Raw genomic sequence first — 13,836 nt, 5'->3', positions numbered from 1 at the left:
AGCTGCCGGTCTCCCACGGCTCGCGGGCTTTGATACCACTCTGCCTCCTTCCTCCCCAACACGTGGATTATTCGCCCCTGTAGGCGAGGGCTCCCAGGTGAGCCTGCTCTGATGGGTACACGGCCCGCAGGAATGGTCGGCTGCCCCCCGGCACCTACTCTCCTGGCAGACTGCACGCAGCAAAGCCAGCCTGCCTGTCCCGGCCCATCCAGCAGACCCCACAGCCGCCCAGCCCCAGCCCCAGGCCCCGTGGGAGAGCCGCACGGCCATGCCAAATTTCCCAGCAGATACACTGAGCCCCGCCAACCTCCCTTCCTGCAAAGCCGCCCCTTGGGGTGGGTGGCAGGGGGTGAGCCCCAGCCCCAGTCACTCCCCCACCTGACCCTGCAGGACTCCCCGTGGGCCTGGTGCTGCTGAGGGCCCGGCACCCATACTTCGGGATGACGGGGAGCAAAACCCCAAGCACAGGTCACCCGCGTCTATGAGCTCAGCCCGCAGCTCACCCGGTCCTGCACTTCCAGGGCCTGCCTTCCACACGCACGCACACACATGCACGCATGCACACACACACTATACATATGTATATATACTGTTTCTCAGCGAAAGAAGTATTAACATCAAGACATAAGCCCCCTTAACTCAAGAAAGCCCCCGGCTCCCCTCCCCCACCCCCACTGCCTGTCAGTTCCCCCAAGGAAAAGAAAGAATCTAAAAATATTTTTATCCACCGCAGCGTCCCAGTGTGCTCTTGGCTGGCTTTGAACATCTCCAAACACTGTGCAGGTGGACAGACACGCCCGCAGCAAGGCCCAGGTCTGCTCAGCTGGTCGGATCACGTCTGGAAAAGGAGAAACCTCCAGTGAGCACCCCGGTCTCACCAGCTGTCCCCTCCCAGCACGTCCACACAGACACGCCCAAGCCTGGGGTCAGGGCCACCCCTGAGACGTTCGCAGGTTGCGTGCATTGGATCAGAGCCCCCCCACGCCCACATGTCCCCCCGGTGGTAGATCGCATGTGCCAGGCGCCTGCTGGCTGGGCTCGCTCTGTGCCTGTCCTTGTGCTGTTGGGACGCATCTGCCAGGAGGTGGGCGGTCTGAGGTCTGAAGGCACCTTCGTCTGGATTGAAGTTGCGGCCCCTGCCCCACCAGCACGCCCCGGGCCACTGGAGTGCCCAGAAGTCCCTTCAACTCAGAAGGCCCTGTCCTCATGCCTGGCTCTCTGCAGGTGGGGCCACCTCTGCTGACCCTCCAGGGCTGACCAGGCCAGTCTGAGCATCTAAACGTGGCCCTAATCCCTTGGGATGCTTGTTTAAAATGTATTTTCCTGGACCTCACTCTGGAGCCACTGAGTCAGGACTGCTGGGGTTGGGACCAGGCGTGTGTGGTTGAGCAAGCATCCCAGGTGAGCTTGGAAAGGCTAAGGCTTAGGAGCCCTTGTTAGGGATGCTGGATCTGAGTTTTTGGTCCCTAGAATTGTCAGCTAGAAACAAGTTTGTCCATGCTAGGCACGCTGCAGAGACTGGACAGTGGCTTGTAAGAAGAAGAGTTTAACTGCAGATGCCCAAACCCAGAAGCACATATTGCTTCACTGCTGGGGTGCCATTCACACTGCAGTCCACGTAAGTGGTCACCCCCGGGTTGTGCAGTGAGCAACCTACACGACTGTGCCCGGCAGTTCTGTCCAGACCTCTGGCCTGTTGATACTACCAGTCCATCCTAAAGGAAATCCGTCCTGAATACTGATTGGAAGGACTGACGCTGAAGCTGAAGCTCCAATATTTTGGCCACCTAATGTGAAGAACTGACTCATTTGAAAAGACCCTGATGCTGGGAAAGATTGAAAGCGGGAGAAGAAGGGGACGACAGAGGATGAGATGGTTGGATGGCATCACCGACTCGATGGACATGAGTTTGAGTAAACTCTGGGAGTTGGTGATGAACACGGAGGCCAGGTGTGCTGCAGTCCATGGGGTCGCAAAGACTTGGACACGACCGAGCGACTGGACTGAACTGAGCTGAATGTCCTATGTCGGACAGTCACTGGCCAGGCAGTCTACCCGGCAGTGCTCACAGACCCTATATCAGACAGACCGGAGACCGCTTCTGCGTCCCTGGGGAGCAGGGCCGGGCCTCTCTCTCTGAGGCTGGCTGGGACTCCGGCAGGGAGCCTGGAGGTGCCCCTGCCCCAGAGGGGGCGATTCTTACCTGCAAGCTGAACGTGCAGGCGGCCCCTCTCAGAATCGGGAGGTGAAGTTCCTGAGGCTGTTGGGCCCGGCTAAGGTCCCCAGCATGCTCCTATCGAAACCTTGCTGCAGGAGACAGCAGCTGCATGAGACACCCGGGGGCAGGCACCACGGGCGTCCCCGCACTCGAAGGCTGCCCCCAGCACGCTTCCACATCCACGACAGCCCCGCCCGCCACACCTCCTCAGCCCCGGGCAGAGGTCAGCCCCTGGACCGCGTCACGAGGGGCTGGCCTCTCCCTCCCGAGAGTGGGCGAGCGCGCCGGCAGGGCCAGGCGGGGTGAGGCCTTACCTGCCTGAGCAGCCCCTGCAGCTCCCTGCTGGACCACATGTCGGACAGGAGGAGGCGGGCGGCCTCCGCAGCCTTGGGGGAGGTGCTGTGGGGCGGAAGTTCACCGGGGCTGAGACTGGCCACCTGAAGATGAGCCAACCCTCTGCCCTCTCCCCCTCACTCCCCGTGGGGCAGCCCGGCTGGCAGGCACTCCTCACAGTGGGCACACCCCACTCTGCCCGCTCAGAGGTACCCGGGGCTCTCTTTGGGGCCCTGTCCTGTCTCTTGGCCTTGTCCTGGGAGGACAGAGCTCCATGGACCAGATAAGTTTTGCAGAGCTGGGGCTGCTGCTGCGTGCCTCCTGGCGGTCCACGGGACTCAGTGTCCCTTGGTTCCCAGCCGGACAGGTGCTGCCCGGGGCCTGAGAGTTAGGCCTCAGCTTCTGGAACCTCCCTCCTTTGGGCCTCCCCGCCAATTCCCATTCTGCAGGGCCCCGCCATCCTCCACGCCACCTGCTGCTGCTGCAGCCGTGCTGCCCTGCCCCCCCCACCCCCCCACCTGCAATCCCCCCCACCTGGAGTTACCCCATCTGCAGTCCCCCCCACCTACAGTTCCCTCACCTATGGTTCCCCCACCTGCAGTTCCCCCCACCTGGAGTTACCCCATCTGCAGTCCCCCCCACCTACAGTTCCCTCACCTATGGTTCCCCCACCTGCAGTTCCCCCCACCTGGAGTTACCCCATCTGCAGTCCCCCCAACCTATAGTTCTCTCACCTATGGTTCCCCCACCTGCAGTTCCCCCCACCTGGAGTTACCCCATCTGCAGTCCCCCCCACCTACAGTTCCCTCACCTATGGTTCCCCCACCTGCAGTTCCCCCCACCTGCAGGCCCCCACCTGGAGTTACCCCATCTGCAGTCCCCCCAACCTATAGTTCTCTCACCTATGGTTCCCCCACCTGCAGGCCCCCACCTGGAGTTACCCCATCTGCAGTCCCCCCCACCTATAGTTCCCTCACCTATGGTTCCCCCACCTGCAGTTCCCCCCGCCTGCAGACCCCCCACCCACCTGCTGCGGCACAGGTTGATGATGTTGTTGACCATGCTGCTGGAGAAGTGCTGCTTGGCCATGCCCGGCAGGGAGGCCATCAGGTTCCTCACGGTGTAGCAGGCCGAGGCCAGGATGTCCTCCGAGTTGCTGGTGTTGCCAGTGTGACTGGTGAGGAGTCTGGTCACCTCTGGGAACACTTGGGTCCCTGGGAGAGAAAGGAGGGGCGGGTACGGGGTCAGTGATTGAGGGGTCCCGTGGGCCCAGTCCTAGGCTGCCCTCAGCCAGGCTCCCAGCCAGGAACCTCCCACTCAAGGCTGGTGACCCGATGGAACCTACGCATCTGCTCCCTGCCCAGGTGACCTGCCCCTTCCTACGCCCAAGCCTCTCCCGGGCCAGCTTCCCTCTCCGGGATGCTCCCCCAGGGAGAGGTCAGAGGGGGACTTTCCAGCAGGCTCTGGAGAGTGGGGGTCCCTCCAGCAGGGGGGGGCCTGAGCCCCAGGGGTACTCACCCATCACCCTGTGCAGTGCAGGGTGGCGGGACATGTTGCTCAGGAGCGAGGCTCCAGACCGCACCACGTCCGAGTTGCCAGATTGCAGGAGGCGGGCGATGTGGGGCAGGCCCTTCTCCTTCAGCCCGATCAGCTGGCTCATGCCGCTGGACATCTGAGAAAGGGAACACGTGAGGCCCTCGCTGGGCTTCCCCAGGCCCACAGCAGGCAGGAGGGGACCAGGAACCGCAACCTTAGGGACCCCAGAACTTCCTCTTCCGTGTTGGGAGCACAGACAGACACACGTTTGCTCCCACCTGGGCGGCTACAGAACAATGCCCCAGGCAAATGCACCTGCGGCTTGCCGGGGGCAGCCTGAGCCCGGCGGGTCTGGTGAGGGACGTCCCTGCCCCTCGCCCCCCGTGGAAGGGGCCCAGAATCAACTCCCGGGAGTGGCCGGTGCCCGTGGCTGCCACCTGGCCTCTCTCCTGCTTCCCAGCACTATCTGGTCACGAGAAACCTGGGATCGAGGGTACCCGCCACCTAAAGAAGGGCCGCCCGTCTCCTGCAGGCCTGCGGCCTCTGTGCTTACTGTGCATCGAGTTGAGGGTGGACGAATGGGCCTGTGCTGCATGGAGATGCAACCCGGGGTCCCTGAGAGGACGGCAGCCCATCCAGGCCACTGGCAGGAAAGCCACGCTGGCCGTAACCTGGTCCAGACTCACCCTCTAACAGTGGGGTGGGTCCCCTTTGACCCTGAGTTCACCCTCACCCCCTTCCACCCGACCCTTCCGTCCTGAGCAGAGAGGGTGGAAGGGCAGCTGCAGGCCTGCCTCCCACCCTCCCCGAGTCCATCATGTCCCCAAACTGCCTCTGGCCTCAACTCTCCCCCAGTTCTGCCATGTTTTTCGCTGGACCTGCCCACACCCCAAGCCCTCTATGTCCACCACTGTCCGCTCAGCACGCAGGAGAGCCTTCAGCTGTGCCCGGATCCCAGCACAGCCTGAGCCCAGTCCAGGCCGGGAGCCCGGAGGCAGAGAGGATCCTACAGACAGAATCCAGTGGGGCTGGGGGTTCCAGCCCCCTCAGCTGCCTCGGGCCTGGCCCGGAGCCCAGCGCATATCCCTCCCTGACTCAGGCAGGCTGGTGGGAAGGGGCAGCCAGGGTCAGACCAGGGTGGAGAGATGGGTGGGGCGAGGCGGGGGCGCTCACCAGCCCCTTGCTGGCAGTCAGGTTCTGCAGGGCGCCCGCGCAGGCCTCCAGGGTGGCATCCTTCTTGCTCTTGCCCATGAGGTTCAGGTAGGTGCGGACGGCATCCGAGTGGTACAGCCAGCTGCTGCCCTTGGGGTTGGGCTCTTCCTCGGGAAGAGGGCAGTCGTAGTTGTTGTTCTGGGGACAAGAGGAAGGTTGCAGGGCTGACCCCACGCACCCTGCTCCTCTGGCCTCAGCATCGTGGTTCCCGGAGGAGGGCCTGCCCGCTGCCCCCTCCCCCAGGCCCTCCACCTTCCCGGCAGGCACACAGCCGTCTGCACTCCCCGCCAGCTGGGCCCCCGCCTCCCACAGTGAGGTTGTGGCTCTCACACGGGGATGCCTCCCTCACTCCCCGGCCAGCAGGGGTGGTGCAGGGTCTGGCTTGCACGGCCTGCCCAAAGAAGGTGGCCAGCCCTTTCTCCCCAGCATCTCTCTGCTTCTGGGGAGACCTGGGGGCTCAGGAGGAAGTGGGCGCCAGGCTGAGCCCCCTCATCGGGAACGAGGGAGAAGACAGGGGAGAGGAGGCCTGCCAGCAGGCGGCTCTGGCTCCTTCGCCCCGAGCACACAGGGCCTGTGTCGTGGGCGAGAGGAGGCCCTTCCCGCTCCTGGTGCAGCGAGGCCCACGGCCAGGCGGGGCAGGGGCCCTCCCTGGGGGCCAGTCTCGGGCTCCGGGGGCAGAGGCCAGGTGGACGGGCGGCGGTGCCGGGTCACGGGCACGCACCATCATGCGGTCGCTCTTGTTGCTGAAGCAGCCGGTGGAGGCCTTGTCGGTGTAGGCGTTGCGGGCGTTGTACTCCAGCTGGCGGTAGCGCGTGGGCACCTCGGCGTCCAGGCGGTAGGAGAGGTTGTGGAGGACGCACATGCAGTTCTCCACTGACTGGGGGCCGAGCAGAGACGGCCTGAGCCTCCGCCCGCCCCCGAACGCCTGGCTCGGCTGGGGAAGGCCCCCTCCCGGCCGCCTGGGACTGAGCGTGCGGCCCTGCCCCCGCGGCTGTGTGAGCACCAGTGACCTGCCCGGCCGCTCTGGGCCTCAGTTTCCTCAGCTCTGAAATAGGACCAAAGTCACCTGCTTCCCGGGGAGATGACCCCCAGGAGGCACCTACGGGAGGCCTGGTCGGCGGCAGGCACAGGCCACGGCCACTGTCTCTGCTGCCTCGGCCAGCGTGCCCACGACCAGCCTGGCTCTGGAGACAGCCTGCAGGAGCGACCCTGAACTCCTCCTCAAAGCCTTCGAGTCCCAGGACCTCCCCGCCTGAAAGGTCTCTCTCTCCTTCCTGGGGCCTCATCTGCTTCCCTCTTCCGTTCTGTCCTCTCCCCTCCTTCGTCTCCCCCCACGCCCTCAATCTCTCACTGTGACCTCCACCCCTCCCCTTGTCCTCTGCCACTCGCTGGTGCCCTGGGGCCGGCTCTCTCCGGAGGCCTGTGGCCACAGCTGACAGAGGAGCAGGAGACGGAGTCCCCTCCAGGGAAAGCGCATGCAGGACCTGGGGGTCACGGTGCCTGGCCAGCCCCCCGGGGCCGGCTCTCTCCTCCTGCCGTATGGACGGACTGCAGCCTCCGTCCCCCTTCCCGCCTCCGTCTCCCCTTCTGCCCGTCCGCGCAGGTGTGCAGAGTGCGGGTGGGCAGGCGGCTCTGTGGGCCTTCTGGGGCCGCACTCACCTTGTCGTCACAGCGGTTGGCCGCCACGCAGTTCTGGACGTAGGCCATGAGCGAGTCGATGAGCCCCGTGTAGTTGCGCATGGTCTGGCGGCCCGCGTCTGCGGAGCTCAGGTTCCTAGTGGAGGACACGGGGAGGGGCGGAGGTCACGGGGAGAGGGCAGAGGTCACATGGAGGGTGGAGGTCATGGGGAGGGGGTGGAGGTCATGGGGAGGGGGTGGAGGTCATGCGGAGGGGTGGAGGTCACGGGAGGGGGTGGAAGTCAAGGGGTGGGGTGGAGGTCATGTGGAGAGGGCGGAGGTCATGAGGAGGGCAGAGGTCATGGGGAGGGGGTGGAGGTCATATGGAGAGGGCAGAGGTCACAGGGAGAGGGTGGAGGTCATGGGGAGGGGGTGGAGGTCACAGGGAGGGTTTAGAGATCATAGAGGAGGGGAAGAGGTCATAGGGAGGGGGTAGAGGTCATGGGGAGGGATAGAGGTCATGGGGAGAGGGTGGAGGTCATGGGGAGGAGTGGAGGTCATAGGGAGGGCAGAGGTCAGGTGGTAGAGATCACAGGGAGGGGTAGAGGTCATAGGGAGGAGGTGGAGGTCATGGGGAGAAGGTGAAGGTCATGGGAAGAGGGGAGAGGTCATAGGGAGGGGCAGGGGGGTCACAGGAAGGAAGTGGAGGACACAGGGAGGGGTGGAGGTCATGGAGAGGGGGCAGAGGTCACAGGGAGTGGGCAGAGGTCATGGGAGGGGTAGAGGTCACAGGGTGGAGGTCACGGGGAGTGGGCAGAGGTCACAGGGAGGGGTTGGAGGTCGTGGTGGGAGAGGAAGGCAGGGAGAGAGGACAGAAATGGAGAGGGAAGCAGATGAGACGAGGCTCTGCTCAGGCCTGCCTGAGGCCGGGGCGGGGTCTCCCTGGGCTCCTTCACCCTTCTCTGTGCCTCCCTGACCGAGAACTTCTATGTGTCCAGGGCTCTGATGCCGCTCGCAGCCTGGCACACACTGGACCCTCGTGGCACGTTCTGGGCAGGGCCCGGGGCTCCACCCACCTGGCCCTGCCTGGGGCTGCTGGACAGGGGGCTGGAGGCTCCCTGGAGGCGGCGTCCTGCCCCCAGCAGTGGGCTCACCCCTGGGTAACCTGGGTGCCCCTTCCTGGTGCAGGTGGGGTGTGCCTGCAGCTGCCCCATTAAGGCCTCCATGACCCCGGCTCTGCACCTCCCCAGCCTCTCCCCTCGGCTCCTCGGAGGCTGCTGTTAGAGGGAGGCGTGACCCTGAGTGCGGTCTGCTCCTCGTCAGTACCCACCACCCCAACCTCCAGAGGCGAGTCCCTCCACCAGCAGCCCCCAGGGCCTTTGCCATGGGCTGGGGCAGAACCCAGGAAGTTCTGGCCAAAGCAGAGCCCTCCACACCGGGAACATGGCAGACGCTATTAGCGTCACAGCCAGGAGGTGACGCACTGGGGCCGTCAGTACACTAGCCTCTCAAAGACGCTCTTCAAGAACGCAAGAGCCAGGGCGGCGGGGTGCGGGAGGGCTGAGCCAGTTCAGACATTCAGATCCACGCGTCTCCACTCAGACTCCTGGCTCAGGCCCCCTGAGTGCAGGTGGGGGTCCGAGCCTCGTCCAGGCCCTCACCCCCAGCCCCTCTGAGCCTGGGCTTGGCCGGCTGGACCCCTGCCCTCACCTCAGGCAGCCGGTGGCGTTGAAGAAGACCTCGGGGTCCACGGGCTCACGGGACAGGTTACTGTTGCCATCGCACCAGCCCGAGAAGGGGACGATGACGCGGTCAGCCAGCACGGGCAGCGCCTCGGCAATCAGCTCCTCCTTCAGCTCATCGGTGGAGGACAGGTTCCAGAGCAACCCTGGGGGACCGCAGGCTCAGCAGGACCAGGCCCAGGGCCGCCCTGCTGGACCCCGCCCCCCTTGACCCCTTCCCTGTGCCCCCCTGCCCCATCTCAGCCAGTTGGCGGCAGGATTTCGAGGGCAGAGCACTGGGGCTTCTCTGTGCGGGTCAACGGGACACAGTGGCTGAGCCAAAGCTCCGACCCCTTGGGGTCTTCTCCCGGTCTCCGTCTCTCCAAACACAGATTCCACCTGGACACACTGCCCTCTCTCCTCAGATACCTCAGACCACACGGACGGTCGATGGGCGCACAGAGGGGCCCAATACCCAGGGCACCAGCTGGGCACTACTAGCCTGGCCAGCACTGGTCTGTGGGACTCCAGGGGTGTCCTCCCGAGGCCGCCCCCGGCCCTCACCCTGTCCCGGCCCCCAGCTGCCCCCACCCCAGCTCCCGCGGCCAGGCCCCCACCAGTCAGCTGCTTCTGGATCTCGGTGCTCCCGGTCCTCCTCAGGAGGCTGACCGCCTCGCGGATGCCGTTCTGCCGCCGCGTCTCCAGCTTGTTGGTGGTGCTGCGGAACACCAGGTTGCGCAGGGCCCCAGCTGCGGCCTGCTGCACATTCTGGTTGGGGCTGCGGAGCAGGTCCACCAGCTTGCAGATGCCGCCCAGCTGGTACACCTGCGGGATAGCACCGCGCCGGGCAGGGCTCAGGCCAGGCTGGAGACCCGCCGCCCGGAGCCGCGTCACTCTGAGCCAAACGCCCAGACAGACGGGCAGCCTGGGGAGACGCGGGGGCCAAGGCAGCACTGGGCAAGGGGCCCTGCTGCCTCGCAGGGAGCCCTCAGTCCCCTCCTGAGTCCCATGTTCCTCCTGGGGGCCTGCGGTGAGGACCACACAGGGCACGCTTCAGAGTCCTGTGGTGGGGAGACCCCCGTGGGGACACCTCCCGCTGTGGCAGGGACTGCGCACACGGACCCTGAGCTAGGAGCCTGCCAGCTGCATGGGGCCATGACAAGGCCTCCCTGCCGGCCACGCTTGGGAGGCACAGACAGCCCTGCTCTCAACCACGGGAGAGACAGAGAGAGACAGACAGAGAGACAGACAGACAAAGGGACAGAGAGAGGCAGAGACAGAGAGAGACAAAGAGAGACAGACAGAAAGACAGAGAGAGAGACAGAGAGACAGAGACAGAGAGAGACAGACACAGAGAGAGAGAGAGACAGAGAGAGAGACAGACAGACAAAGGGACAGAGAGAGGCAGAGACAGAGAGAGAGACGAGACAGAGAGAGAGACAGACAGAAAGACAGAGAGACAGAGAGAGAGACAGACACAGAGAGAGACAGACACAGAGAGAGAGACAGAGAGAGAAACAGAAAGACAGAGAGAGAGAGACAGAGACAGAGACAGACAGAGACAGACACAGAGAGAGAGAGACAGACAGAGACAGAGACAGAGAGAGAGACAGAGAGCGAGACAGACAGAGAGACAGAGAGACAGAAAGAGACAGAGACAGACAGAGACAGAGAGACAGAGACACAGAGAAAGAGAGAGACAGGGACAGAGAGACAGAATCAGAGAGGGCAGGGAGGAAGCTGAGGGGAGGGAGCTGTCCTTCCCCTAGTGAATTTGAGGAGGGGTTTCCTCTGAGCCCGTGGCTGTCACTCCAGGGTCTCCTCTACGACCAACGGCTGAGTGGCGTCCCCTCCACAGACGTTCCCCCGACTTTGGGCAGTGCCAGGCACACTCACGGCCTTGGGTAGCCGGGCAGGGGGACGAGGAGCCAACAGCAAATGCCCCCTGCCGGCTTGGGGCAGGCTCAGGCTGCCCCCCGGGCCCCGGCTGCTGACCTGCTGCTTGGCAGACTCGTCCTGGAAGCAGGTGTGCTGGATATAGTACGCCCCGATGGCCTGGCACTTCTCGTCCTGGGACCTCAGGTACTGCACGGCCTTGGGGATGGTCAGCCCGCTGCATTCAATGTCCTCGCTGCAGATCCTGGGGGCATGGGCGGGCCGGAGGGTTGCAGGGGCTCGGGGTCCCCATGCACGCCCCAGAGCTGGAAGGGGCCGGCCCCACTCCCACAGTGGACAGCTCCCCCAGAGCAGCAGACAGCTCACCCCGCGGTGAGTGCTTGCAGGGACAAGGCCCTGCTGGCTGGTCATGCCCAACCGGGCAAGTCACCTCTGTACTGAGAAGCTCTGCCCTACTCCTGAGAGGAAGCGCCCACCCACCCTGCCATCTCTCACGTCTGTGTCTGGTGCTGGGAAAACAGAAGAGAATGCTGGGAGCCTGTGCGTCTGTCTGCATCCCTCCATCACCCCTCCTCCCGCCCCCCCTCCACCCACCCGTCATCCACCACCCATCTTCCCTCAATCTGCTGTCCATCTTCCATCCATCCCTCCATCCACCCATCATCCATCCATCCATCCATCGTCCATTTTCCCTCCATCCCTCATCCATCCATCTAGCCATCCACCCACGTCCCTCTCTTCCTCCACCCTCCATTCCCAAGTCAAGCTGACTTTTCTGACACACACATTCCCACACCTACTCCTCCTCCCATCCTCACGGTCACCGCCTTCCTCCTGACCACGGTCATGCTCACTGGGACGACAGTGAGACCCAGCCCCACTGGCTGTCTTCTCCAAGCACCCGCTCCCATCCAGAGTGTGATGCCCGTTCCCAGGTGAGCGGTTCTGACACCCTGTTTGCTGTGCTGTCCCCATCAGCAGCTTCTCCATACTGCAAGTTCAAGTTCAGTCTCAAACTTATATCCAAGGGCATGTGTTAGGTCGAACCACACAAAATGGCGAATAATCCACATTTTTGGAGCCACAAAACTAGAACCATCCTGTTCTAACCCAACAATCTGGTTCTGCCATCACTCGTACACTTCCAGCCCTAACTCGCGTCTGCTCCAGCAAGACTGCGCTCCACACTGCGCCCTGATCGGGGCTCGGGTGCCTCTGTCCCTTCCCCTCACTGCAGACACCCGGCTGGGAGCCCCCCTGGGGAAAGGAGGCCTCCTTCCAGGACCTGCTCCAGCTCCCACAGTGCTGAGGGCAGGCCGCCTCCCCAGCCTCTGGTTCCCACAGACAGCAGGGCAGCCTCTTCCTGGCCCCAGCCCCCGCCCCTAGAAATCCTCCCAGCATTTCTAGAGCAGCCGCACCTCATGAGTCCCAGCCTCACGCCCGTCCACCGCAGGCGCCCAACTCCGTTTCTGGAAAGACCGCCTCTGGAGACGAGCCCCTGAACCTCTGTCAGTGGTGACCACCGCGTCAGGAGAACACCGCCCAGCATCTGCCGGTCAGACCTCACCTCCACACAGCCTGCCACTCACGCCCCGCATGGCTCACCCGACCCTGTCCTCTCGGGGCCTCCGGTTTGGGGAAACGAGGCAGGGCCAGACGCGGCGCTGGTCCGTCTCCAAGGGAGAGAGCCTCTAAGTCCTTCTCCAAAGAATCCTAATGACCTGTGTGGCCTCTGGGCAGCCAGGAGAGGGCCAGCTCTATGACGGCCAGGACAGTGTGGTGAGCAGCGGAAGGTGTGGCAGTGGTGTGGCCTTGGGCGAGCTACCTGGCCCCTCTAAGCCCATCTCTCCCCAGCTCCTAGTCTGGAAGGGCTCTGGGGGTCAGACACAAGGACTGCAGTGCCCCCAGGCCCCGCGGAAGGTGGTTAACCCCGCAGCTGCAGGCGGCCCAGGCTGTTCAGTCCATGCTGTCTCCCTGCTCCACCCACAGACCATCCACGCTCAGCAAACATCAAGGAAACAAGTATGGGACCCTGGTGGGGACCGAGGGCAGCTCCGAGGTTCATGGGGCCCAAGAGCGACCTGTGCCCAAGGCTCTCTATGGGCAGCTCCCCAGCGCTGGATCCTGCCAGCTTTTGTCTTCTGCCCTGTAAGACAGACCCCACCCCTTTCTTGTCGTCGACCCCAGGGCGCACTCCTTTGCTCTTTCAGAAGGTGGGGAGAGGATTACCCCCCAAGCCCAGGGAGCCTCAATCCCCGACAGAGTCTGTACTGCCTGCAGGCTGGCGATGCAGGCTGCAGCCCCAGCAGGGTCTCTGAGCCGGAGGTCTGGGTGGCCTGCCGAGGAGCCTTCCTCCTAAGCTCCCTGGTGACGCCGCGGCTACTGGTCACAGGCACACACTGTGAGGATCACTGGCCCAGCCAGCCCCTCACTGCCCTCCTCCCCCACTCATCACCGGAGGCCCCTTAAAATCCACACGCTTGATGCCTCTGTTCGCTCTCCGAGTTCTGCCTCCCCTGCAGCTGAGACCCCGGGGCCAGCAGTCGGTCCTCCGCCCGCCCCTCGCCGTGGGTACTCACTTGGAGCTGGCCCTGGAGTGGCCGAAGGACAGGTCCTTGGTGCAGGAGGTGGAAGGGACGCACACAGGGTCCTGCTTGGAGGTGCAGGAGGGCGGGCGCCCCGGGTACTTCTTGACCGCCTTCTGGCCGCTGCACGTGCTGTAGAAGCTGTAGCGGCTTTGGGTGGTCTTGTGGCCCTTGCCGCCCAGCGTGCCCTTGCGCAGCGTGCCCCGGGGGTCGCAGTAGAGATCGGGCTCGCTGCGGCTGGCCTTGATCTTCTGCATGAAGCAGATGTCGCTGCCGGCGCCCGGAGCGGTGCAGACGCCCCGCGGATACTGCCGGCCCCAGCTCTCCATCTGGCTGTAGGAGCTGAAGCGCCTGTTGTCAGCCTCCCGCTTGAGGGTTCCATTGTATATCTGGGGGAGAAGTGGAGGGAGGCTCAGCCGGGGTCCCCACCCAGGATCTGCTGCCCGCCACCCCCGCAGTGACGCTCAGAGGGTCCTGGGATGTCTGGTGTGGGGGGAACCTTGACCAGCCTCTCATAGACGACTTCTCAAACTGCAGGTTGTGACGCCTTATGGATTAGGAAATCAATTTAGCAGACTGTGACCATTGTTTTAAATAAAAATGGGATCAAATAATACATATTGGAATTAGAAGATATGAGTGCAGCACAAGTAGAAGGGCTGGGCTGTGTGTAAAGCGTGCTGCTTACTGTGGCTTGTAGCCAGAAGAGGTTAGACT

The 13,836-nt window shown here is 63.8% G+C and overlaps 1 protein-coding gene across 1 annotated transcript in view; it reads right to left on the bottom strand.

Annotated features, from left to right (window-relative positions):
* Positions 1-632: 632 nt before the first annotated feature.
* The window catches only part of PKP1 (plakophilin 1), a 37,870-nt gene continuing 24,666 nt past the window's right edge, over positions 633-13,836 (bottom strand). The window contains exons 3-14 of the mRNA XM_055583690.1: positions 13,114-13,508; positions 10,634-10,778; positions 9,256-9,463; positions 8,628-8,805; positions 6,960-7,074; positions 6,022-6,177; positions 5,262-5,438; positions 4,071-4,224; positions 3,580-3,766; positions 2,534-2,618; positions 2,205-2,308; positions 633-838 (exon numbers count right to left, since the gene is read on the bottom strand). Of these exons, the coding sequence (XP_055439665.1) occupies positions 2,234-2,308; positions 2,534-2,618; positions 3,580-3,766; positions 4,071-4,224; positions 5,262-5,438; positions 6,022-6,177; positions 6,960-7,074; positions 8,628-8,805; positions 9,256-9,463; positions 10,634-10,778; positions 13,114-13,508 (1,875 nt within the window). The 3' untranslated portion in view covers positions 633-838; positions 2,205-2,233. The remainder of the gene's footprint in view (positions 839-2,204; positions 2,309-2,533; positions 2,619-3,579; positions 3,767-4,070; positions 4,225-5,261; positions 5,439-6,021; positions 6,178-6,959; positions 7,075-8,627; positions 8,806-9,255; positions 9,464-10,633; positions 10,779-13,113; positions 13,509-13,836) is intronic.

This window comes from Bubalus kerabau, chromosome 5, assembly GCF_029407905.1.
Source record: "Bubalus kerabau isolate K-KA32 ecotype Philippines breed swamp buffalo chromosome 5, PCC_UOA_SB_1v2, whole genome shotgun sequence".
In the NCBI taxonomy this organism is placed as follows: domain Eukaryota; kingdom Metazoa; phylum Chordata; class Mammalia; order Artiodactyla; family Bovidae; genus Bubalus; species Bubalus kerabau.
The sequence above is the reverse complement of the archived record's forward strand: the minus strand, read 5'-3'. Positions and strand labels throughout refer to the sequence as shown.